Below are 27210 nucleotides of genomic sequence, written 5' to 3' on the forward strand. Positions count from 1 at the left end.
ATTTGACTTGAACAACTCCAAGTCAAGGCATCCAATTTAGGTCTCATTTCCTAGGAATGAACATCCTTGGCAATTCTATGTATAATTTCGTTTCATGGAATGAACTTTTTTAATATTATGATCAGTGATAGGGCTTCTCAAATTTTATGCCCCTATCATGTTGGAGAGTTTTAGGTTCTCATAGCAGCTATGTTGAAAGCATTTGATAATCACCCTCTGAGTCATTATGGAATTATCCCCTCATTTTGTAGGTTGAAAGCATTTGATAATCACTTTGTGAGTCATTATGGAATTATTCCTTCATTGAATTAGGGTAAAATTGTTTAAGTTAAATTTTTATTTTTCAAAATTAATATTGCTTATTCTTTTTCTGGTTGTTTTTCTTTCTTTTCTTTTCTTTTTCCATGAGGAAAAAAATGTTTTCCATACAACATAGTTCTTGTGCAATAAAAAGCAGTTATCATGCATAAAAAAACCTAACCTATTACCACTTTAGAAAAACAAAATTACCTCCTTGTAACTACACAAAACACATTCATATTGTTATAAAAAAAACTAGTAATAAAATTTCCACATGCTCACAAGAATAGAGAAATATAAGAAAAACAAAAAGGATAATCCCAGAGATGAGACAGTTGCTTGCAAGTAGCTATAAAACACAGAAAAAAAAAAGGAAATCTTACTAAATCTAAAAAAATAAAAAAAAACCTCGACTTTGGACAGCCACCTCCAAAAAGAGTTCAAAATGCATATGCCCTGGCAGGAGAGACAAAGCACGCTTGGACAGAGAATTGGCTCCGAAATTTTGTTCTGTAAAAACATGCTGGAAAGATATCGCCGAGAAGAGAGACTTTCAACCCCATATCATCTGCATCCAGATCATACTTGAAAAGAGAAGGAACATGTAAAACACTCTAATCTTGAATCCAGCTGAAAAGAGAAAGAACTTGTAAAGCATTATGATCTTGAATCTAGCTGTTCGTTATAAGAGAATTTGCCACTAATGCACCCCATAATGCAAGCATCTTTGCTTTAGATTGTGTTTCTTATTTATAATTAAATTAATGATATTTGGAAAAATTCAAAACCCAAGTAAAATTGTTTAACCTAAAGTTTTGTTTTTGTTTGTGAGAATTAATGTTTTTTTAATCAAAACTCGGTGTGTTTTTCTTATTTATAATTAAATTAATGTTTTTGTGTTTTTGAGAATGAATGTTTTTTTTTATTATTATTATTCAAAATTGGGTGTGTTTTTTTATTTATAATTAAATTAATATTTTTTTTAATTTATAATCCCAACTCATGTTTTTGTTTTTTTCTTATAATTAAATTAGTTTTTTAGTTAAAGTTTTGTTTTTGTCTGTTTATTTTTTTAATTTATTCAAAACTTGGCATGTTTTTCTTAAATTAATTTTTTTTAGTTCTTGAGAATGAAAGTTTTTTGTTTTTTTTTTTTTTTTTTCAAAACTGGGTGTGTTTTTCTTATATATAATTAAATTAATGTTTTTTTTTGAAAATTTAGAATCCAACTCATGTTTTTTTTTGTTGTTTTGGTGTGATTTTCTAGCATATAATTAAATTAGTTTTTTTTGGTGTGTTTTCCTTGCTTATAATTAAATTAAGTTTTTTTTGTGAAAAAACCATTCATGTTTTTTGTTTTTTGTTTTTTGCTTGTTTTTCTTATTTATAATTAAATTAATATTTGTTTTCATTTAGTTTTGAATTTTATAAATATTTAACATTACACAAATAAACAAAAAAACTAATAGGGTTTGGAGTATGTTTTAAAATTGTTTTGCTTTACTTAAAAGTGAAAATCTCACTCTTACAAATCACCAATGACTAATTCTAAGTGATATGGTTTTTTTAATAAAAATGATGAATCAGCCTACATTTAGGAATAACAATTAATAATAAGGATAATTTAACAAATAAATTATACTAAAATTTCCCTCTTAAAAAAATTATATTTGACAAATAGATTGCATATATTGCTTTATTATATCCGTACTTGCATAATATTGCTTTTTTGCTAAAATTTATATTGCTTTCTTATATCCATATTTACATATATTTCTTTCTTGTTAAAATTTATATGGTTCTTATATCCATACTTGCATATATTGCTTTCTTGTTAAGATATTGTTAACTTATATCCATACTTGCATATATTGTTCAAGTATATTGCTTTCTTGCTAAGATATCCATACTTGCATATACTCGCCTATATTGCTTTCTTATGCTTGCATATATTGATTTCTTGCTAAGATTTACTTGTTCCATTAGATGATTGTTTACATTGTTTACAGGCTTGCCTTTAGCTCCATGCAATTTTGTTAAAACTATAGTTAATTTTGTTAAAATTATGAATTGAAACTATATGATGCATCTTCTAAAATCAATAGGATTTCATTCCATTGCCACATTTCAGCTTGGCTGTATATTTAACATCAGAAAAGAAAGTTCTTAAAGCCAGCTTGGCTGTATATTTAACATGGGAGAAGAAAGTTACGAAAGCAGTAACTCAATGTATACCTTCCTGGATATTTAAACACTAATCAATATCACTATTCTTACTAGATTTTAAACCAACCATATTTTACAAAACCAAATCTCTTCAGACTTCGATACCAAGAGAAACGCAGCGGAAATGGCATAGAGCCGTTGCTTTTTATTTAGGTTTTTTAGATTATAATGTGTGTGTTTTTTTTAAAGATAATGATTAATGTTTAGATTAGTTTTTTTAAGTTTATAATGATGATGATTAATGAAGGAGAAATGCAACGGAAATGGCATAGAGCTGTTGCTTTTTATTTAGTTTTTTTAGATTATAATGTGTGTGTTTTTTAAGATAATGATTAATATTAGATTAGTTTTTTTAGTTTATAATGATGATAATTAATGTCTTTATAGTTAATAATTTATTCAAATTTAAAAAATTTAATATTTCATTTTTATATTCAAAACTCTAAAAAGAAATGAGTTAATTAGATGGTTGTAGTTAGTAAAATTTTGAGTCAAATTTAAAAAATTTAATATTTTATTTTTATATTCAAAACTCTAAAAAGAAATGAGTTAATTAGATCGTTGTAGTTAGTAAAATTTTGAGTTAATTAGATCGTTGTAGTTAGTAAAATTTTGAGTTAATTAGATTACTATTTTAAGTGAAAAAAAAATTGATAGTGTAAGAAGATAATTAAAATTATTTAAGTCGGCTACATCATGGTCATGTCTCCGTGTTTCCTTCATAAAATGGGGTATTGAAATTGGGAATTCATGGTACGTCTCCTTTAACAAAAGCGGGCGGGATTTTGTTAGGATATAAATCTGATATTGTTAGGGATATAAAATGGGGAATTGAAATGGGAATTCATGGTCATGTTTCTCTAAAATGGGGAATTGAAATTGGGATATAAAATGGGGAACTGAAATGGGAATTCATGGTCATGTTTCCCTAAATGGGGAATTGAAATGGGGAATTCATGGTATCTCTCTAACAAAATTGAAATGGGGAATTCATGGTATCTCTCTAACAAAATCGGGATATAAAATGGGGCAAAAATGGGGAATTGAAATGGGGAAATCGGGATTTTGTTAGGGATATAAACCCGATTTTGTTATGGATATAAAATGGGGAATTGAAATGGGAATTGACGGTCATGTTTCCCTAAAATGGGGAATTGAAATGGGAATTTATGGTCATGTTTCTTTAAAATGGGGAATTGAAATTGGGAATTCATGGTATGTCTCCCTAACAAAATCAGGATATAAAATGGAGAATTGAAATAGGGAATTCATGGTCATGTTTTTTTAATAAAATCCAGAATTGAACCGGGGATTTGATTAAACATCAACAGGCACTGATTTTGTTAAATTAAAAAATTGTTTTAAATTAATTTGATCGGGGTGTGAGCCGATAGTTGGGACAAAAAACGCGGATTAATGCAAGGTAATTTGAGTATTGTACCATCACCCCCCACATGCTCGAGGCAATGGGTGCGGTGGCCCTTGGCATGATTGCATGCAAAGGAAATGGGAAAGGTGATAGCGAGGATGGTAGAAGAGAAGGCTATAACGGGAGAGAGGGTAGACAGGTGGGTGGTGTAGTTGGGTTTGTTCGTAGACAGGGAATTTGGTGCACTGGGCAGGTTTGGCGACGCCATCCTTAACTCCAAGCTTGTTGACAGCCTGGAAGTACTCACGGGTATGTATTATGGTTTCTCTCTTCCATAGCAATGTTGACTTGTTTGGGTTTTTGCTCGAGGGCATGAGGAAAAATAGGAATGGAAATTGGGAAGTTGAGAAACGATGGAAGAACTGGGGGTGGCACCTGGTAGTTTTGGCTCGGTTTTGTGTTTGTATTCTACAACCACTTGGTATAGCTTCAATTTCCCTCTGTTTCGAACTCTTTTTGTCTCGCATGGGGACATTAGGAATTATGGGCCGAGGGCCGAGTGAGGATCCCTGTAAGGGTCTTGCGTGTAGAGGTAGAGACTAGTGCGGAGGGGTGCGAGTGTCTATTAAATTATAGCCTAGGATTTGGTCCCTGTTGTAGTTGCAAGTGCAGCAACTGGGAGGTAGATAGCTATATTTGCAGAGGGAAATGATGGGAATCACGGGTGGGAAGTCAAGAAAGAAAATATCAATGGCTATCCGCTTATATCTTTGGCAGAGGGGAAAGGGTATACAAACCGTGGTTAGCCTAACGCTGGCATGCGACAGTGCTCACCAACTGGTAATTGGCGAAGGGAATATAACCTGCCTGTGGCTGTGAGGGGTGGGTGTGGTGACGAGGCTCTCTGCTGGTGGCAATAGGTCGGCCCCTCCTGGGGAATGGACCTATGACCACAAAGGCTCTGGCATCGACACCAAAGGTGAAGGAGAGGAGCAAGGTGGGATGGTTATTTGTGATAGTATAAGAGGTGTGATCATTGATATACCATGTTGAATTGTTTTTGGTTAATGAATTGTTACACTAAACAGGATTGGGGCATTGTTTTTGGTTAATGAATTGTTACACTAAACAGGATTGGGGCATCTTCGCCATGGCTCGTCCTACGAAAAGTCGTGGCCATGGAAATCCTGCAAAAAGTCGTGGCCATGGAAGACAGGCCTAGGTGTGCCCAAAAAGGACAAGGAATTGAGCACATCCGGGCCTTGTAGGGGTAGAAAATTGGTGGAAAAGGCTTATCAGCAAGGCTGTAAAAGCATATCGTGAGGGGCACAAATGAAGGTATTCATAAAATTTTATAGGAATGGGAAGAGGAATTCAAGCAGGACAGCGAGACAGATGCGGAAATGGATGACTGGAGGACCCTAGTCCCGGATCCTAGTAACAGTAGAGGTGGGATCACTCAATTTAAACAGACCTTATACCTTTAATGGTTGATGAAAAGCCTGTTGGGCAAGGCTATGGAGCAGATTTTGGTAGGCATGGTCGTTACTATCCAAGGCATGCCAAGCTACAAATAGGTATTCCAAAAAACTCAGTTTTAACTCCATAAGCAAGATATCAAAAGCTCGGTTTCAACTCCATAAGCAAGATATCAGGCTGGGCAGAATTGAGAAACATATCCCATGTATTTTAGAACTGTCCGAGATGCATGGATCAAATGTTAAAGGCCCTACGCCTATGGAATCAGCCTCGAAGGAACATAATGACTAGATAATCTCCTGGTTTAATTTTATTTTATATGCGAATAACTTTTACTTTTCCTCGTGCAAGAATATGTATAGAAATCTAGAGTATGGTCATGAAACAGAGACTTAGAGTATAATCATGAAAAAGAGACTTATATAGCTTGGTTATAGCTTGGTTAGAAGACTGAAACTTTTTTGTTTTTTGATAAGATACAATGCAAATAAGTGGCTAACAAACTCCGTTTCCCTTAGAGTATAATAATCATGAAACAGAGACTTATATAGCTTGGTTATAGCTTGGTTAGAAGACTGAAACTTTTTTGTTTTTTGATAAGATACAATGCAAATAAGTAGCTAACAAACTCAGTTTCCCTTAGAGTATAATAATCATGAAACAGAGACTTATATAACTTGGTTATAGCTTGGTTAGAAGACTGAAACTTTTTTGTTTTTTGATAAGATACAATGCAAATAAGTAGCTAACAAACTCAGTTTCCCGATGGGCAAGTTGAGGTCACCTCGCGAATCTATGTGATATAAATTTGCTTATAAATAAATGAAAAAAAAAAAAAAAAAACCTACCAAAAGAATATTTCCAATTAAAAAATCTGAATCAAATCCGAATCAAAATTGATAGCATGACAAAAAGATGTATAAATTTGCGTATAAATTCGCTTATAAATAAATGGAAAAAAAAAAACCTACCCAAAAAATATTTCCAATTAAAAAATCCGAATCAAAATGATAAGATGACAAAAAGAAAGCATGACAAAAAATATTTCCAATTAAAAAATCCGAATCAAAATGATAAGATGACACAAAGAAAGCATGACAAGAAGATTGATAGTGTTACTTATTATTGACCCGGTGGACTAAATTAAAATTATCTCGAATTAAAAGATAAAAGTCAAAAGAAATATTTCCAATTAAAAAATCCGAATCAAAATGATAAGATGACACAAAGAAAGCATGACAAGAAGATTGATAGTGTTACTTATTATTGACCCGGTGGACTAAATTAAAATTATTTCGAATTAAAAGATAAAGTCAAAAGAGTTGATAGCATGACTTTTTTATGTAATTAAAATTATTTCGAATTAATAGATCAAGGCAAAAAAGTTGATACCATGACTTTTTTTTATAGTATGACCATGACAAGAAATTGATAGTATTACCTATATTTTGATGAGTTATATAATATGCTTATCCAAGTAAGTTGATAGTATTTTAGAAACTCGAAAAGAAAAGAAATGAGAAAAATGTTCTAAACGTTCCAAAATCACACTAGTTATCACCCTAGTCTTTTCACCAGGGAAAATTGACTTGACAAATAAAATTAAAAAAAATGAATGGTACAAGAGGATTGATGGCGTGACAGAAATTTCTTGATCCTACCGTAATTTTTACTTTTTTCCCTTTGTATTATTATTACCACCATTGCATTTTCATTTAATGTAAGTATTCCTATTAACATTTATTAACATGTATACTCCATGCATTACCACCATTGTTTTCTCATTTAATGTAAGTATTCCTATTAACATTTATTAACATCTATACTTCCATGCATCATGAATTGTTCTCCTTTAATGTAAGGATTCCTATTAACATTTACTCGACCATGCAATGGAACCAGATCCTTTGCAACGTTGCCGCTGTTGCTAGTCAACGTGTTGTGATCTTGGAAGGGTTTTCCATGGCTTGCCATTATTCATAGTCAAATCTCTATTATCTCTATTATATGTTATGTCACAGACCTGTATGATGGCAAAGAATTATAAAATCTCATTCATTTCAATGTTGACAAATTTATGAACTCCAGCTTAAATCGAAAATTTGTATTGTAATATTAGTTCACAGAACACAAATCTAGAGTTTGTGTCAACGCAGTACTACTACAGTAATAAAATTGATCTACTGGTAGAGGGAATTATATACAGAAGCTATATCTAAATGTATTCTTCTGACGCCATAACACGTATTCTCAAGTAGAAGAGGCAGTTTGGATAAAGTTGGAAGAAGAGAATTCCTGATAATTACACACCGATCCTAATGTATCGTTCCATAGAAGTTCAGTACCTACAGCATCTTGTTCAAGACGTTAGCAGCTGTAGACAGAGCGGCTCCTGCAATGGCACCTTGCACTATATGATCATAATTGGGCTCCTCATGTGTCAGGGCCAAAGTTGCTCCTGTCAATGCCCCTGCAACGGCTGCATTTTTCTGCCACGGCCCACACATGGAAAAGTCATTCAAAATATAGAAGTGAAATAAACCCAATGACCATAATGAAAAACACAAAAGCTTCTTTATAATCTTCACTGTGATAAGAAGTACAGGCATGGTCTTATCTCATCTGTAATTGTTAGTTCAGCAGATTACTTTCATGTTTCGATTCATCACGTTAACTCTTAATCCAATAGTAACCCCCTGGGCTATGGATTTTAAAAATTTCAACAAAACCTTATGGATTTTAAAAAATTTCGACAAAAACCAGATGCCTAGGCTGTGGAACGAATTTATGACTTATATGGTCTTTGATCGAAGTAAAAATGATTTTCTTTTTAGTTTAAACCCCATGAAGACCGTACCGAACAGAGCCAAAGTACCCATACCCAATCATGAACTCCTCCTCTGACCTCCTTCAGTGTATATGTAACACCTGAGTACATACCCGCTGCAAGGCCTGCAAATAAAGAACTTAGTAAGTAACGACACCATGAAGATCGAAAACTACCACAAATCCTCGCTAGTGTCATTGAAAGCAATTCCGACACGGTGAAGAGATCAGGAAGTTATAGCTTTACCCCATTGCATGGATTCTTTCCCCGTGCGCTTAACCTGCCAATGAAGAGTGTTCACCATAAAAGAGATCAGTTCATTCAATCAATTCAAAGCCATCCTGCTAAAGAGACAAGCTCTGCATTGCAGGAATGCTCAGGGACGTTATAGATCCCCCCTTCACACCATTAATCCCATTAAGAGAAACAGGTATGCATACCTATGATGTTAAATAGAAATCGATATGGACACAGATTACAGTCATGCAACAAAAGTCTACATATGGCACAATGGAATTATAAATTGAAAAGGTTGATTTGCCCAGTATATTATAAATCATTCTAAAATTTGGTAAAAAAATATTCATTCTAGACCTCGTAAAAATACAGGCAATAGATCCGTAGGATATATGAGGATGATGTCAGATAAAAAAAATACAGGCTATAGATCCATAGGATATATGATGATGATGTCAGCTAGAAGCAGGGAACAGGGTTTGGGATTGCCCAAAGAGACATTTTGCAACTCAGTATGGATTGTGATGGTTGTCCCAAATGCTCGCTAATAAAACTAGTACAGGTATGTATCAAGTCTCAAGGACTTAAAGGATACAATGCCGAAGTTGGAAACTTTATCTTAACTCTTTAAACCCACTTTGAGACACCTTGCCTTAACTCATGGTGCAAAGGTTTGCAACTCAATGGACGATACAGTCACCGAATGTGCAAGCTTTACCTTAACCCTTTATACCAAAAAGGCCATAGGTCTGAGGTTGACCTTTGCAAATATTTGAGGTTTAGGTTTGCCAAAATTTACATTTATGCAAAGGTTTGAGGTTGAGATATGGAAGATTTTGATTCTGTGATACGAGATTTTGATCCTTTGGATATGAGGTTAAAGACCCGAAAAGGGTTGCGAAGGTTTTCACCAGAATGGATTTGGAGCTCTATATGCAGAGTTAAAGTGGATCTTCATTACTATGTGAGGGAGAAGGATTATGACAATATATAACTTAGGCTTATATTATTTAATGAAAATAAGGCACAACGCAGATGGTCACAAACTGACATTTAGTGAAAATAAGGCACAAGTATGGGCCCAAGCAGATTACATATTATCATACCAAACAATTGAAACAAGAGGTTGAGTAAGTGAAACTCTGTGCTATGCTTAACCAAGAGGCTGAGTAAGTTACTAAGTTAATCATATGCTGCTTAAGCCCTGTGATATGAGTTCGTTGTTTGTAATCTTTGCCACCTAATAAGAGTTGGGTTATTGATGTTTTAGAACTTATTGATGTTTTTGAACTTCAATTAAGTATCTAAGACACAAGGCATATCAGCACAAACAGATTACGTATTATCGTACCAAGCAACTGAAACAAGAGGTTGAAAAAGTATAAACACAAAAGAGCATCTATGCTCAACCATATGCTGCTTGAGCCCTGTGATGTGAGCTGCTTGTTTGTTGTCTTTGCCCTAGACGGTTGAGCCCTGTGATGTGAGCTGTTTGTTTGTTGTCTTTGCCCTAGACTATAAAACTTTGAGGATGTTTTAGAACTTCAATTGTGAAATAAGGCACAAGAAATATGTGTACAAACAAATTAAACATTATCATACCAGGAAATTGAGACAAGAGGTTGAAAAAGTACAAATCCAAAAGGGCATCTATGCTGCTTGAGCCCTGTGATGCGAACCTGTTTGTTGTCTTTGCCCTTTAAAAGAGTTGAATTTATGATGTTCGAGAACTTCAATTGTGAAAAACAGGCATAAGAAATATAGGCACAAACAGATTATATATTATCATACCAAGCAATTGAAACAAGAGATTGAGAAAAGTACAGATCCAAAAGAGCATCTATGCTTATCCATTGTGATGGGAGCTGGTTGTTTGTCGTATTTTCCCTGGACTAAAAGAGTTGGAGTAAGGATGTTTTAGAATTTCACTTATGAGAATAAGACACAAGGCATATGGGAACAAACAAATAACATATTATCATACCAAGCCATTGAAACAAGTAGTTGAAAAAGTAAAAAATCCAAAAGAACATCTAAGCACAACCAGATAAAGCTGCTTCAGCCATGTGATGTAAGTTTGTTGTCTTTTCCCTTTAGAAAGGTTGGACTATGTGCTAGGATTTCAATTATGAAAACTGCACAAGGCATATAGGCACAAGCAGATTACAAATTATCGTACTAATCAATTGAAAAAAGATCTTGGAAAAGTACGAATCCCACAGAGCATCTTCAACCATATGCCATATGCATGGTTGCTTGAGCCCTGTGATGTGAACTTGTTATGAAATAAGGTACAAGGCACATGACCACAAACAGATTTTCTATTACCATACCAAGCAATTGAAGACGTTGAAAAAGTACAAATCCAAAAGACCATTTATGTTCAACCATATGCTGGTTGAGCCCGGTGACGTGAGCTGTTTGTTTGTGTCTCTGCCCTTAGATTGGGAAGTTTTAGAACTTCGCTGCTAAGCTTTAAATAAATATTTTTGAACAAATTTTTATGTAATTTTTTACTCCATTAAATAGTTCTATTGTCTGTCAACATTGTAATCCTATTGCTAGTAATATGGGAACTTGGAAGGTCAATATGTGGAGACAGTCCCCTGATATGGAGGGCATGTTTAGTAGATAGGGCCGAGAACGGTGTTTATAGGATTCTTGGCTAGAAGACAAAAAAATTTACAAATATCAAAAATACCCAATTGTGACTTTGCTTACATTCTAATATCTCCTACTGGGTCTCTCCAAGATGTAAATAAAAATATGCTATCCTATTAAAATCACCTCAATCTATGAAAGTGTTATCCAATACGATCAGACTTCAAGAGAAGTATTGTTCAATTTGTGTGGTGCTGGAACATGAATATTAATCAATCCCTACACGGTTTGATTGTGTTGGATTCCTGGCTTAGCATCTCATAACATAAATATTCGCAATCTGTTTACGAAGCATAAGCATAGAGAAAGAAACTGTACCAGAGTCTCCAAAGACTTCTTGTATGTCTCTCCTGTGATGGATGCCACAACACTGATGTTACTTTTTGTCATGTAGAAATTCAGCAAACTATGGAACCTTCTCTTATTTAAAAATTCAAATGGCATTTTTCATGCTCACCTTCCAAATTAGGAAAACGGGTTTGCCTTCTCTGCCTACCAAATTCTGAAGTATTTTTCTTCTCAAACCCTGCATGCATTCAAAATAGCCAACATACAAACCACCGAGTTTTCATCAAATTCTCTTAGCAAATCCGTTTGTTGAACAACTATATCATATCAAACTTGTCTCGTTTTTAAAAATCACGGAGATAGATAGAGAGTGACAGGACCTTCAGCTGCTGTGCAATAAGAATCCCTGGATACAGCCTGCACTGCTCCAATCTGCCATTAAAGTCACTTTCAGCTCTCTGGTAAGAACAGAGCATATAGATACAGAACTTTTAAAGAAGAAATGCTGGCTTTAATTAGGACTCACCCCTGCAGCTTTCACGAAACTCTCAGTTACACGATTCAGCAGAGGATGACCCAAATCGAAAAGGGATTGCCCGTCAAATTTCTTGAGATCATTCAGAAGAGATCTGCCCTCCGCATCACTCATTTTCACTTAGTTTTGTATTTGGAAATGAGGCCAATTAACTTCTTACAGACGAAAGCTCCTGCTCTCAGCGGAAACCTCTGTTAAGCATCCGTTCCTAGGATTGAAGCAATTCGAGTTTATCAACAATGAACTTGGCAGTTCAAAGATCACAATTTAATAAAATTAAAGGCTATGTGGCTTTCAAATACTGCGACAGCTATTTGAAACTATTAGATTGAATTGTCTCTATGTTGGACAAATGTACTCCGACTCTGTGTTTATGATCCCAATGTTCGTTTGGGTATCTTGATTTCGCCGGTAATACCAAGCGTTCCGATTTCTTCATTTTTTTAAATCACAACTTTATTGAAATGATATAGGGTCAAAATTTAAAGCAATAACACTCTGCCATGAAATAATGTTGAGTTCGATCTCGTTGACTAAGGCCCGTGAGGATTTGTGCATCTCGTTCCATAATATCGTTGTTACTACTTTTTAAGGTGTTCAGTGGCCGACTGGCTCCAAATTAAAAAATATTTGTGATGAACAATAAGCCTGTGATTATTCATAGTTAATTTGTTGAACTTACACCATCGATCATTAGGGTTTTCAGTTTTTTCAGATGGCTTCCAGATGTCGTATCTCTTATGTAGCATGAACCAATGATTTGCCCGATCATATCGGGCAATCACGGGTGCCAAAGAAAACAAAACTAAAAAAGAGAAAGATAAGAAAATGGTAGTTGCAGTTACAATAGTTATTTGATCTTTTTTGTTTTCATATGGATTTATTTTTTATCTGAGTTTTAATTCTATGGTGCAAGTATTATTTTAGTACTGCATTTTTTTTTGGGGAATGTTGGAAAACATTGATAAATCCAACCACCAACATTAAATGCAGAATCTAGCGTCTTTCAGAGAAGTCAATGTCTTCTGGAGAAATTGGCGGAAGTCTCAAGAGTTGGATAGCTTCCTAGAGAAGCCACCGCCCCACCGACTCCAGAAAGTTCTCTGATATGTATAAATACCTGTTCAGCCATCGAATGAAGACAAGTTCTAAGTTCTGTGTTTAACTGTGTGATCTCTGAGTTGGTATCAGAGCAGGTGTGAGGTGTGAAGTGTGAGAAGAACGAGCTCAGGTGAGTTGTGTGAGGAGACAAATGAGACCGATGCTGAGTCTGAGTTGGAGGAGCGTTGCAGCAACCGTTGTGGTGGAGAGTGCGGTCTTGGAGAGTTGTGTGGTGTGAAGATCGCTGCGGAGCGTAGTGCTGGGTATTTTTTGTTTGCAACCTGTTGCAGTTGTTGTGTGTCCACTGTTTGGAGGTAACACGTATCTCTTGATAAAGTATTGATGTGTATGCTATTTCCTTCCTGCTTTTGTGAATCCTTGTAAAGTTGTTCCGGTCTGTTCTTCTTCCAAATTGTGATCTCTGAGGTGAGGTTGTGTGATCTCTGATCTCTGTTTAAGTGTGTGTTCTCTGTTTCTATGGGAGTGATATTTGGCAAATGCCAGTTCTATTTGAATATGTTGAATGAGTGTCGCCGAGGTTCTGGAACAGTGCCACTGTAAAAGCATTGGAGTGGGAGCTCATAGATTGGCCAATTATCGCTTATCCAAGGGTGGATTGTTTGTTACTTTCGCTAAAGTATATAGGAAAAGTCCAAATATGATAGCGAGAATAAGCTAGATATTTTTTAGTGGTTAATATACGGTGAATTCTTGTACCCTACTACAGCACCTTAAGTAATATAAATTTAATTTTTCACAAGAGTTAATTAAAAAAAAAAGAGAAGAAAGAAGAAGGCATCGATATTATCCAATAATATTGGATAAAAATTTTTGCTTGAGGATTTATAAAAAGTTTTATCTTGGTGATTGGTACTTAAGGATTCAGAAGCTTATTAACAATGGCTAATATATTGGCAGAATCTTATTTATCTGACTCTAACAAGTTAGATGGTGAAAATTATGCAAATTGGAAGTTTAAGTTGCAGATTTTGATGGAAGGCAACAATACATGGGTGATTGTATCTGGAGCTGAAGTTAAGCCAGTGTCCCCTCAAGCCACAGATGCTGCAATTCAAGATTGGGAGCGACAAGAAAACAAAGCAAAGGTGCTTCTGCGGATGACGGTTAAGGACAACATTATTCCACACATTAGAGAGTGCAAAACATCCAAGGAGACATGGGACACTCTCAAAAATTTGTATGAGACTAAGACTACAAATCGAATATTATATTTAAAGAGTAAGCTTCTTTCAATTAAGATGGAAGAAAATGAAAGTGTTAGTGATTTCATTTCTAGAATTAAATATCTCAAGGATAAACTAGGTCACATTGGTGAATCAATATCTAGTACAGACTTGGTTACTGTGACATTAAGTGGAATGCTTAATGAATATCAAATGTTTATAACTGGGCTTTTAGCTAGAGAGAAGGCTCCTACTTTTGATGAGTTGGCAGGTATACTTATGCAGGAAGAAGAGCAGAGAAGAAGCATTAAACAGAAATCTCCTAATTCAGATTTGGCATTGATGGCCAAAGGGAAGAAGTCCTTCAAAGGAAAACAATGGGAGAAAAATAAAGGCAAAAAGCCACAGGTAAAAACATTTCAAAGTACCCATTTACCAAGGACAAATGCCAAATCAAGTAGAGATGATGTGTGTTATTACTGTGGAAAACCTGGTCATTTTGCTAAGAATTGCATAAAAAGGAGGTCTGATCAATTTAAACAAAGAAGGCATTCAGGAAATTATGTTGATAGAGATGAAGCAATTAGTCAAGATGTTAGCAATCTTAAATTGTTTGTGTCCAATGCTGCTTTATCAGCAGAAATTGATGATGATAATGCTTGGTTTATAGATTCTGGTGCATCAATCCATATGTCATGCAAAAGAGATTGGTTTGATACTTATCATGAGATTAATAATGGTGGACACATCTATTTAGGAGATAATAGATCACATGAAATTAAAGGATATGGTAATATAAGTGTTATGATGCCTAATGGACAAGAAAAACAAATTCAAAATGTGGTGTATGTTCCAGGATTAAAGAAGAACTTAATTTCAGTCTCTACTATCACAGATCAACATTTAAAAGTTGAATTTGTGAAATCACATTGTTTGGTAAAGGATGTGCAGGGCAACTACAAGGTTGTTGCAAAAGGAATGAGAGTTGGAGGCTTATACAAGTTGGATGTAATGAAAAATGGGCATCAAGCTTTGGCATCAATAGGCATGTCAACTATAGAACTTTGGCATCAAAGGTATGGACACTTAAATCATAATGACCTAATGTTACTACAAAAGAAACTGATGGTAGAAGGTCTTCCAATTATAAAGGGTGAACACTTTGAATGTGAAGGTTGTGCACTAGGAAAACAACATAGGGAAGAATTTCCTGTGCATGAAAATAAAAGAAAACGTGAAATACTTGAACTAGTGCATACTGATGTATGTGTTCCAATGCAAACTAAGTCACTTGGTGGAGCATATTACTTCCTTATATTTATTGATGATAGCACTAGATACACCTGGGTGTACTTTATAAGAAACAAAAGTGACGTGTTTGAATACTTTAAAGAATTCAAGAGTATGGTTGAAAAGCAAACAGGAAAGAGCATTAAAATTCTTCGATCAGATAAAGGTGGTGAGTACACTTTAGGAGCTTTTATCAAATATTGCAAACAAAATGGAATTATGCAACAATTTACAGTACCACATACACCTAAACAAAATGGAGTAGCTAAAAGAAAGAATAGAACATTAGTTGAATGTGCTTGAAGTATTATAAAAAGTAAAGGACTTTCTAATAGTTTTTGGGCTGACGCCGTTAATACAGTTGTATATCTTAAAAATAGAAGCCCTACTAAGCATCTTGAGAACAAAACACCATTTGAAGAATTTTATGGTTTTAAACCTAAAGTTAGTCACTTAAGGATATTTGGATGCAAGGCCTTTGCTCATATTCCTAAAGAGGATAGAAGAAAGTTAGATGCCAAAGCCATCAAATGTATTTTTATTGGATATTGCACTGATCAAAAAGCATATAAAATGTATGATCCAAGTACTCACAAGGTCTTTGCAAGTAGAGATGTTATATTTCATGAGCATGTAGATAAACAAATAAAAGAAGATGAACATAATACATGGCAGTCTTCTTATGAAAGCTTTAAGGAAGAAGAAGAAGTTGTGGAATCAACTCAAGAACTAGAACACATGGACATTCCAAAAGACACATCAAGGAATGAAAGTCCACAAAGAAGTGATGAAGGCACTCCACAGAGAAGAAAAGGAGAAGGTACTCCACAAAGTAATGAACCTCTAAGAAGGTCAACACGACAGATTCAAGCCCCCATCAGGTATAAAGATTATGCTTTAATGTCTCAAGTAATCACTATTTTTGAGCCCTTAAATTATGAACAAGCCAAAAATCATAAAGAATGGATGGAAGCTATGAAAGAAGAATATGACTCTATAATGAAAAATGAAACTTGGGAATTAACAGAATTACCTGAAAATAAAGTCCCTATAGGATCAAAATGGTTGTACAAGACAAAATTTAATGTAGATGGTAGCATAGACAAGTATAAGGCAAGATTGGTTGCAAAAGGTTATTCACAAAAAGAAGGTATAGATTATGAAGATACCTTTGCTCCGGTTGCAAAAATGAATACAATCAGAATAATGATAGCATTGGCAACTAAATATGATTGGAAGCTACATCAATTAGATGTAAAGTCAGCTTTTCTAAATTGTGACTTAAAAGAAGAGATTTATCTTGTTCAACCAGAAGGATTTGTAAAGAAGGGTCAAGAACATCTTGTATGCAAATTAAAAAAGGCCTTATATGGACTAAAACAAGCCCCCAGATATTGGTATGAGAAAATTGATAAATTCTTCTTTCAACAAGGATTTTAAAAGAGTAAAAATGATCCTAATTTGTATGTCAAGACAGACAGAAATGGGGATATAGTATTACTCTCTATATATGTTGATGATCTAATAATAACAGGGAGTGTTGATAAATTGATTACAGATATAAAAATAAAGTTATCACAGGAATTTGAGATGAAGGATCTTAGTGAGATGCACTATTGTCTAGGTATTGAAGTATGGAGAAATTATGGAAGAACCTTAATCACACATATCAAATATACAAATGAAGTACTAAAGAGATTTCATATGAATGAATGTAAAGCAGTGAGTACTCCATTGGAACAAAATATCAAATTAAGAAGTGATGATGGAACAAAAGAGGTGAATGGAACATTGTATCGACAATTAGTGGGAAGTCTGAATTATCTCACTACCACCAGACCAGACATTGCTTATGCAGTAAGCATACTTAGTCAATTCATGGCTAAGCCTCATGAAAGCCATTGGATAGCTGCAAAAAGGGTCCTTCGATACTTAAAGGGAACTATCAATTTTGGTATTGAATATACTAATGCTTGTAATGTTGAATTGACAGGTCATTCTGATTCTGACTGGGCTGGAAATCCAGATGACAGGAGATCCACCACTGGATACGTCTTCAACATAGGATCGGGAGCTATATCATGGAGCAGTAAGAAACAGGCAACAGTTTCCTTGTCATCAACTGAAGAAAAATATCAAGCATTATGTAGTGGCATCTGTGAGGCTATATGGCTCAGAAGAATACTTGAAGATGTTGGTGAAGGTCAACAAGAACCTACAGTGATCAGATGTGACAATAAAAGCACCATCAAACTGGGGAACAATCCTGTATATCATGCAAGGTCAAAACATATAGACACACAATATCATTTTGTAAGAGAAAAAGTCCAATCAAAAGAAATTTCTCTAATGTACTGTAATACAAATGAGAATATAGCTAACATGTTCACTAAGCCTCTTGGGAAGGCAAAATTTGAGTTTTGCAGAAGTAAGTTATGTGTTGTAGAAAATCAAGACTATAATGTAAGCCTAGCTGAGACTTAGACCAACAGGCATGCCAATTAAGAGTATGTTTATAGTGTCTTATATATTGTATAGTTGTCATATGGTTGGATTTAAGGGGGAGTGTTGAAAAACATTGATAAATCCAACCACCAACATTAAATGCAGAACCTAGCGTCTTCTGGAGAAGTCGGCGGAAGTCTCAAGAGCTGGATAGCTTCCTAGAGAAGCCTTCGCCCCACCGACTCCAGAAAGTTCTCTGCTATGTATAAATACTTGTTCAGCCATCAAATGAAGCCAAGTTCTGAGTTCTGTGTTTAACTGTGTGATCTCTGATTGGGAAGTCTTTTCATTCTGTTGTTGTTGAACTGAAATTATTGTTGCTTTATTTGAGCTTTGAACGGTAGTTCTTAATTGCTCAACCCCACCTTCCACTAATATTTCTTGTGGGTTCTACTCACCAATATTTGTAGAATTTTCTATATTTTCTTCCTCCTCTGTTTCGGAGAGATGTTGATCTAAGAATTGTCATCCCTTTGGCTTTTGGGCACATTGTTTCTTTTTTCTTTTGGGTTCTTTCTTTGCTTGAGGATACGTATTTTGTAAGTATTATGTTTGAAGACAAATATGACATCTAAATGTAGTATTTTCAAAATCTAAATGTTGGGACCATTGAATGTTGTTACGAAGCAAGATTATATGATCTTGTAAACCTTTTCTAAGGTCTACCCTTATACAGATCTAGGAAAAAGTAGAAAATCCTTTTATGGCTCTATCCATATCCAACTTGATAAATTTCCTTCAAGTAATTATAATTCCTTTTAAAACTTTATGATGCCAACAATGGAGAGGGGGTTATGTAATCTAACCCAAACCGGCATTTTGGATACCACCATGGTATTAGCATATGATGCCAAAATAGAGAGTGGGGTTATGTAATCTAACCTAAACCGTCATTTTGGATACCACCATGGTAATAACATCAAAACTAGGAAACCATGGGATACCACCATGGTATTAGCATATGATGCCAAAATGGATAATGGGGTTATGTAATCTAACCCAAACCAGCATTTTGGATACCACCATGGTAATAGCATCAAAACTGGGAAACCACGGGGTCATAAAAAGTTTCGCACTACCCCAAATGGTTGATATGTGTTATATGATCATAAAATGAAGTTTTATCATCCACATGTTTCTTAACCTCTCATAGAAGCAAATGTCTTCCTACCATTTTTTGTCTTACCACAACCATTCTAAAATGTTATCATGATATTATTGGATACACCTTCACTCAAGCTAACCTCCACACATTTTGTAAGAGGTGAGGGTGCCTATTTTGACATCACTAGAGTCTATTATAAGAAATGTGTTCAGAACATTACCCACTTACTTCAAAAAGGTAGTGTTCTGCAATAAAAATGCTTGTTGGGTTGAATTTCATGAACCATGGTGCAAAGAAAAGAAAGAACTACCCCAAAACCATGGTCATGTTTCCATAATTGGCCACCTTTGCTACGCACTCTTAAAAATGATAAATGAAGCAACCTTTATAGAAAAAGTTTACCTTCAATAATTTATATTAGTTTACCTTCAATAATTTGTATTAGTTTAAACTATCCATTGAATTTGCATACGAAATTTTTATTAGAGTAGTGTTAGATTGTAGTGTTAATCATCAATGATGCTTCGAAATCACTATAAAATCAAGGACATCTATTAGATCTCTTCATGAACAATGTAATTCATTTATCTTAACCTCTATTTACTAGCCATGATCAATCCCATTTGATCCACTATCAACTTAGGGACATTTTTTGAGATCTCCACAACAAAGGCCCTTAAAAGTTTTGGGTTTAAAGAGAAGAGTCTATAACATTAAATTTTTGGTAAGCCTTGAGGAGAATATGAGGATGGATTTTGGTCCACATGTAAGTGGTGTTATGTTTATTTCTCATGTTAAACTACTATCTCTAAATACCCATTTAGATATACTTAAAATAGAAAATAAAATCCTAACATATAATTATAATATTAATCAATAATAAAAAGTAATCTTGATTGTTAGTTTGAAGCCCTTGAAATATTTATTTTTATAGCTATATAAATATGCCATATTTTATCGTACTTATACATGTTATTCTTTATTTGTGTGATAAGATGTTACCCTTATGTAATCTATGTCTAATATATGTCTTGATGTGACCTCTGAGTCATTGCATCTCCATTGATCTTGATAGGTGACCATCTAGACATCTTCATCTTCACTTTGGCATGGGACTTCATCGGGTCTAGGAGATCACCTTTGAAGCTTGAGCCCATTTAAGTAATCCACATATGCATTGTCCATTCCTTGGTATCGGTCTCAATACTTTAGGCATCGGGGTGTTCGCTTTGTCATGGGACTTAATCAAGTTTGAGAGATCATCTTTACAGTTTCAATCCAATTGCATAATCCATGATCACCACATTGCCCAACATAACACTATCATGCAATACAAATGCATTCATTCACTTCCTCAATATTTAGCCATAGAAACCCTCATCGCCATGTCCAACACAACATACTTGGCCTTTTTCCTTTGATCCATTTTCCCTAAATTAAGAAATCCCAAGGAGATGAAAATCATGGTTCCAAGAGAAGGAAATATGAGACCAAGAAATCAAGGCTTCAAAACCCCATTCTCTTGCAGATTTAGTGTCCTATAGCAAGAAAAAAAGGCGGTTATGAATGTTGCATAGATCCAAATTTTCCCTTCTCCTAATACATTGTAAGAAGTTTGTAGGAGTGCAATATTTCACATGGACCAAAACTTTACAATCACATAACAAAAGAAAGATCAAAACGAAACAATATGTCACAATCAAAAACATTTTCACTTTCACTACTATTGTCCATCAAAAAAATTTCAATAGTCCATCTTATCAACCATTGCATTTCATGTTAGTGTAGTCCCCACTATTCTTAGTTCTCAACATTATGGTTGTCCATAATAATTATCAAGTAAATGGCACGTTATTAACAAGAAATTCATTGAGAAACCTTTGTTTTAAACTAATATTTATAATTGAATATAAATTAAATCATTAAAATTAAGGCCACTCAAAAAATTATTGAGAATTATTTTATGAGCAACATGTCATATTAGGAAGAAGAAAAAAAAACCATTAAGATATAGAAAATCAATATCATTGTGATATGTAGAAATAAATAATGATAAATCCATAATATAACAACAAAACTTCTCTTTCTTCCAAGACTTGGGAACACACTAACTTCTATCTCTGTAACATGTGTTTTCACTAAGGACCAATTCAACGAGAACTCCCATTTACTTCCCATAAAACATTTTCATGGTTACAATATCTGGCATTAAATGACCAAGAGGAAGGACTACAATTTGAGCAGATGTAGTGATCGCCTGCGATTCTCTTCTATATTCAAAGAACTCATTGAGAAACAAGAGTATGACGCACCATAGAATCCCAAGAACACATGCTCAAATTCATGACAGTAATTTACTATTAAAATTGGTAATTTTTTGGTAAATATCATCAATATATATATATATATATATATATATATATATATATATATATATATTAGAATGCTTCCTCCCACATTTACCCAAATTCCCAAGCTCATCGGGGTAAACATCAGACGAGTGTCATTATGACATGACCCGACCTCCAAGTTCTAGTTATGAAAGTGGGGTCGTCACACCAATACTTGCAGACATCATACAGGGACTACAAATCACTCAGGACTTGAACAAGCACCCCAGGTGATCAATCCCTAAGCTGGAACCTTTTTTCTCTGAACTAGCACCCCAACCATAACCACAACAAGGCAAGAGTGTGGTTATGAGGCCCCTACTTCCATGTGGTTATGACCTAATTCCTCAAGTTCAGTGTTAGTGGTTCCGAGATCTGAGCCAATTTTTCAGGCTAGCCTCAAGACCATTGCCCAAAATTGCTTGTAACTTTCCATAATCATAATTAACATCACGACAATGATAAACATTCAAACTTGAAGTAAAAACTTGACCTAGACATGCCTAATCCATAACAAACATTTCGTCAAACATATGGTAAACTTATAAGCTACATGTCATGAATGCATATATGATCATAAATTGATAGTCTTCATCTAAGAATCATCAAGAAGGTTTTAATCCCTCTCTAGCTAACTGCAATAACACTTGCTAGTCCATGCATTCATCAACCAATCAATAACTTATCAAAACTTGTTAAGAGCCATAGATAGATTACATCATATAACCAACAAATAACTAGCATAGAAACAATGGAAAATCAGCAATAATGTCAGCATCATAACCAGTATAAGGGCTCATAAATCACAATAGGAAAATAACTCTTATTAACATTTGAAAATGTCAATCAAGTCAGGGACTTCCACATACCATCCAACCATAAATTGGGCTAAACCAAAGCTCTCTTTCATCCAATCATTCTTGTACCATATTCCAAGCATGAATGTGGGATATCATGTATTTAACCAAAACAAAACCAACCAAGGCTTCCAGAGGCCAAACCACCTCAGCCCTCAACCATAGTGATTCCACCTCTAAAGAACATAAATCACTAACATCAACCAGATTGGTCTCTACCCAAGCTTTCCAAGGCTCCAGGAAATAGTAACTCAACCCACAACCTTACAAGGCTCCAAAGCACTTGCCAATCGTGGCTCCAGGGACTACTAACTCAACCCACCAAGGGCTCTAGAGCGTTTGTCCCAACCTACAGATCCAGGAACTAGTAACTCAAACCAAGTTGTTCCAGGGTATCTAGAGCATTTGTTCCAAACTATAGCCATTGGGAACCTGAGCACCAATCAAAGAAACAAGTGGAAAACCCACAACGCCATGGCCATCCAAAGAGTGGCAAGGCAAGGTTGAAACCACTGTTAATTCAGGCAAATAACCATGCCAATGATAGCACATAACCAAGGAACCACATGCATATATCATGCATCCAAAATCAACAAGGAAATCACACATGTAGCCTGTTACCTGCAAAACAATCCAGTTGTAGTTGTTAATCCAATTGTTTTCTTGCGCTCCTTGCTTTTCTTTGCCTTCTTTCTCCAAATACAAGTGAATTCTAGAGTGTTCCAAGCATGCTCCAAGAATAATGAAAGGAGAGCTCCAAAATTGAACTGACAAAATCTATGAACTATTTCTCTGAAGCCCTTTTAAAATTGAGGTCTCTAATTTCTTTATTTTCCTTCATTTTTCCTCTAATTTTCCTTGCATGCAAATTTGTGTCTCTTTACCTTCCTTTTCTCTTATTTTCCTTTATTTTCATAATTAAATGTCAACTATTACCACTTTTCCTTTTCCAATGCCTTCGCCAATTTCCATAGCCATTAATTAATCAAAAGTGATGTCCACTATAGTGTTTTACCCAACATTCATCTTGGAATACGTGTCCTATGACCTTGGTCTTATTTTATTTACATGAAAAATCAACTAGGGGTTGTTACAAAACCCTCCCCCTTGGGGGAACACCATCCTTGGTGTTCAATGATGCTTATAACCAACAAAACATGTTGCCCATGGAAATTTCTAACATATATCGATGCAACATTTACATCATACCAAACTATTGAAAACATGAACACCATACTGCTTATTGGAGATTTATAACACAGATTGGTGCTATATTTACAACACACTACCTATTGGAGCTCTTTAACACAACTCATTGCATTATATGCAATACATATATGCATAAACATAAACCAAAACACATAAATCAAATGCATCTGCTCAACCAGCAAATAAGGAAGGATACATAGCCCGGACCAATCATCCATCTCCCATGTAACTTCATCAGGCCCAAAGTGCTTCCACTACACTTTAACTGTTGGAAATAATACTGAGAGGGGGGGGTGAACCAGTATTATCAAATCAATATAACTTTTTCATTTCCATATTAAGATTCATATACGCTACTTCAATTAATGATACCCGCGTATATACGCAATTGTGTTAATTGCAACTACCGTATATCCAGTGAACTTATGATTCAATTAGTTGATCTTCAATGATTGCATCAGAATATTATTAACCATCTTAACAGTAAATAGGTGCAGTAAAACAGAACAGATCATCACACATAAGGAGCACACATGAACACCATGATATAAGGTGGAAACCCAATGTGGGTGAAAACCACCTACTGCAATTCGTCTCTATCTTCCTTTAATAAGAAACTTTTGTTTACAATATTTATGTACTAGTGCAGTCTTATACCAGTACGTAGGCTTCTATCTGCAGGGAGCTATAACCCCCTTAGCTCTTGTACTAGCCGATCCATTTACTAGTACGTAGGCACCAGTCTACTGAAAGCTCCAACCTTCACTCGTTTTCCAGCTGCTCCTAGAAGGGAGCTACAACCCCCTGGCTCTTGTATTGGCCAATATGTTTACCAGTTCTTAGTATGTAGGCATCGGCCTACAGAACTCTACAATCTTCTTTCTTCCTCCAGGGACCACGTTTCATAAATTTTCATACTGGATACTCCTGAAGCATAACACCATAATCTGAAGGCCACGTTTCATCCAATTTTCATACTGGACCCATCAATATCATTGAAGCACAAAATTAACCATCACTGCAATACACCCATCAACTACACCTGCATCATCAATCTCTGAATCACCCAATACTGAAACACTGAAACCCTGTCAACAACACAGTCACCAGAACACAGAGCAGACAACAGAACTCTGCAATAACAATCAGACCCAACTGCAACTTCAAATATCATACTTCATAATGTATACGCTACTACGATGAACCAAACCGGCGTACATACGCGCTTTTACCAAAGCTAACCCACGTACACATCTGCAAATATTAACTCAGAACTTTGCAGTTGTTCCAGACATCAGTCATACCCAAATCATAACATTCATACAATAAAACATGCGTCAATAATTCAGATCTAGTCTATTCATGATCAAACCATATAATGATAACACATTCCAAGCCTTATAATCCTGATCCATCATCCATCATCAACAACATAGGTGCATCCTGGATTCAGATCAAGCACAACATCACAAACCCATAACTAGCATACTAGATCTCACACTTCATCAGATATTCATCACTTGCACACTTACCCCTTGGCCTAATGATCTTCTCTTTATATAGGTTTAGGCTTCTCTCAATACCATGGTCCAAAACCATGTTGAACCAATACCTTGGACCCAATACCTGGGGTCAACACTTCGGATCAAATACCATGGACCAATACCAAAATACCATGGACCAAATACCATGGACCAAAACATAGTTTTCCGACATGTACGCGCCTTTCCTTCTGTGAACATGCGTGTGTACACATACGCGCCTTTTGTTCTTCTCACCCGCATGTATACACACTTTCATCAAGGTTAACCTGCGTATATCTCTCTCTTGACTTGTTGTACTAAGATCTGCCCTCTAATTGAGTTGCCATCACCTATATCATACCTCTGAGTGAGTTGCCATCAAGGACAACACTTATATCATAATGCCAACAATCTCCCCCTTTGGACTTGATGGCAACCACCACACCAAGTTACTCTCCCCCTTTGACATCAAGGGAAAAGGACGGACCAAGATATTATCTTCTTTGATATACATTCTGTTGTCCATGCTCCCCCTGAGTACATGCTGAAGTTTATGATTGAGCTCCCCCTTTGTAAATGCCAAGATGTACCAATCCGTCCATACTCCCCATGAGTACATGCAAGGTCTACAAAAGCATAACATGACTCTATACATACATTGCCAATGACGTTCCTAAAGACTCATACATACATCAATCTCCCAACCAAGTGGGGATACACCATTTTTGACTCAAACACAAGAACCATTACATCATCCATCCCATGCATAGTGGGGTAACAAGATACATCATATGACTCACAAAGACTAGGGACCTAAACAATACCATGATAGCTATCATACACCATATGATCTGCACTATAAGCATCTTAACCTGTAATCCATTCTCTTGGTCAATCAACAATCAGTAGCAAGATATGTCAATAAGTATCATCACCAAGGACTTCTAACCATAATGCCAACAATTCATTATTCGAAGCATATGCTCCCCCTGAGCCTGTGCCAACCATCATATACCACGACAAAACCATTTCCTGAATCTGTTCTGCTATTTTTCTTCATATACTCGACTGTGCAGCGTCTAACTCACGTATATACGCGACTTATCTTCATGAAACCTGCGTATGAGATTTAGAACACGGATGTTCCACACTTTCTGCTTCCTCTAAGTCTGTGATGTCTGTATATTCTGCTATGCCACATCTTTCTGGCTGTACTTCCTTTTTCTTCCATATCTTCAACTGTGATGACGTTTTCTCCTTTTGGTATGGTGTCCAAAATCTTCTCCTGCATTCCTTTGCTATGTGTCCAAGCTTGTTACATGCATAACATCTTACATGTTTCATATTCCTTCTGTAGCATTCAATGGCTTTGTGACTAATCATATTGCAAGAAAAACAATACCCCTTAAAGTACCTCGAATGTGATGATCTTTCTATGTGACAGTCTTGAATTCTACTTCTGCATCTGGCTACAACATGTCCAAGATTATGACATACATAACATTCAACGTTATTCATCGGAGGAAATAATCGTCTATCACTTCCACAGTTAGGAGCAAAAGATATTCTTTGAGGAATTTTTGTCCTTGGTTGTTGATGGGGTTGTCTTCTCATCTCCTTTTTTAGCATTTCATATTTCTCATTAGAGTTCCTTGCCTCACCTTCAACAGATTCATAAAAACCAAGACCATTTTTTATAGCAGGCGACCTTTGACTACTAAGAATATCATCCAAAATCTTAGTATTGTCTTGAAATCGTAATAGTTTATCCTTTTCTTCTAATTTACCTTTCATGATATTTACCTCAACCTGATGTTGTTCTTCCTTTTCCAAACATTTCTTCTTCAAATTTTTCTCAGACTTTCTTCCTTCTTCCATTTGTTGCCTTGGTTTGAGAATCTCCTTTTCTTGTTCTTCATTCAGCTCCTGCAACATTTTCCGAACTCTGAAGACACATCCCAGCTGAGCTTTTAAGTTGATAATTTCTTCTTTAAAGGCACTCTCCCTTTTTCTAGGTAGATCTTGTTGATCTATGATTTTATCTGATGCTTCATTTGCTTGTCCATCTTCAATCTGAGGTGATTCAGGATCTGAATACTTGCTTCCACTCAACGGCAGGCTGTC

General features: G+C 35.3%; 1 protein-coding gene across 1 annotated transcript; it reads right to left on the bottom strand.

The window, feature by feature from the left end:
• Nucleotides 1-7447: 7447 nt before the first annotated feature.
• On the bottom strand, nt 7448-12332 carry ATOEP16-2 (Mitochondrial import inner membrane translocase subunit Tim17/Tim22/Tim23 family protein). The gene is made up of 7 exons (XM_089405183.1): nt 11914-12332; nt 11768-11819; nt 11557-11625; nt 11418-11449; nt 8448-8481; nt 8256-8326; nt 7448-7863 (listed from the first exon to the last, which is right to left on the bottom strand). The coding sequence occupies exons 1-7, from the start codon at nt 12034-12036 to the stop codon at nt 7720-7722; spliced, it is 525 nt and encodes a 174-aa protein (XP_089261309.1). The 5' UTR covers nt 12037-12332; the 3' UTR covers nt 7448-7719.
• Between the last annotated feature and the right edge of the window lie 14878 nt (nt 12333-27210).

Source organism: Pinus tabuliformis, chromosome 2_2 (assembly GCF_031772625.1).
Source record: "Pinus tabuliformis cultivar Carrire ecotype Pingquan chromosome 2_2, CPIR1, whole genome shotgun sequence".
Classification (NCBI taxonomy): Eukaryota; Viridiplantae; Streptophyta; class Pinopsida; order Pinales; family Pinaceae; genus Pinus; species Pinus tabuliformis.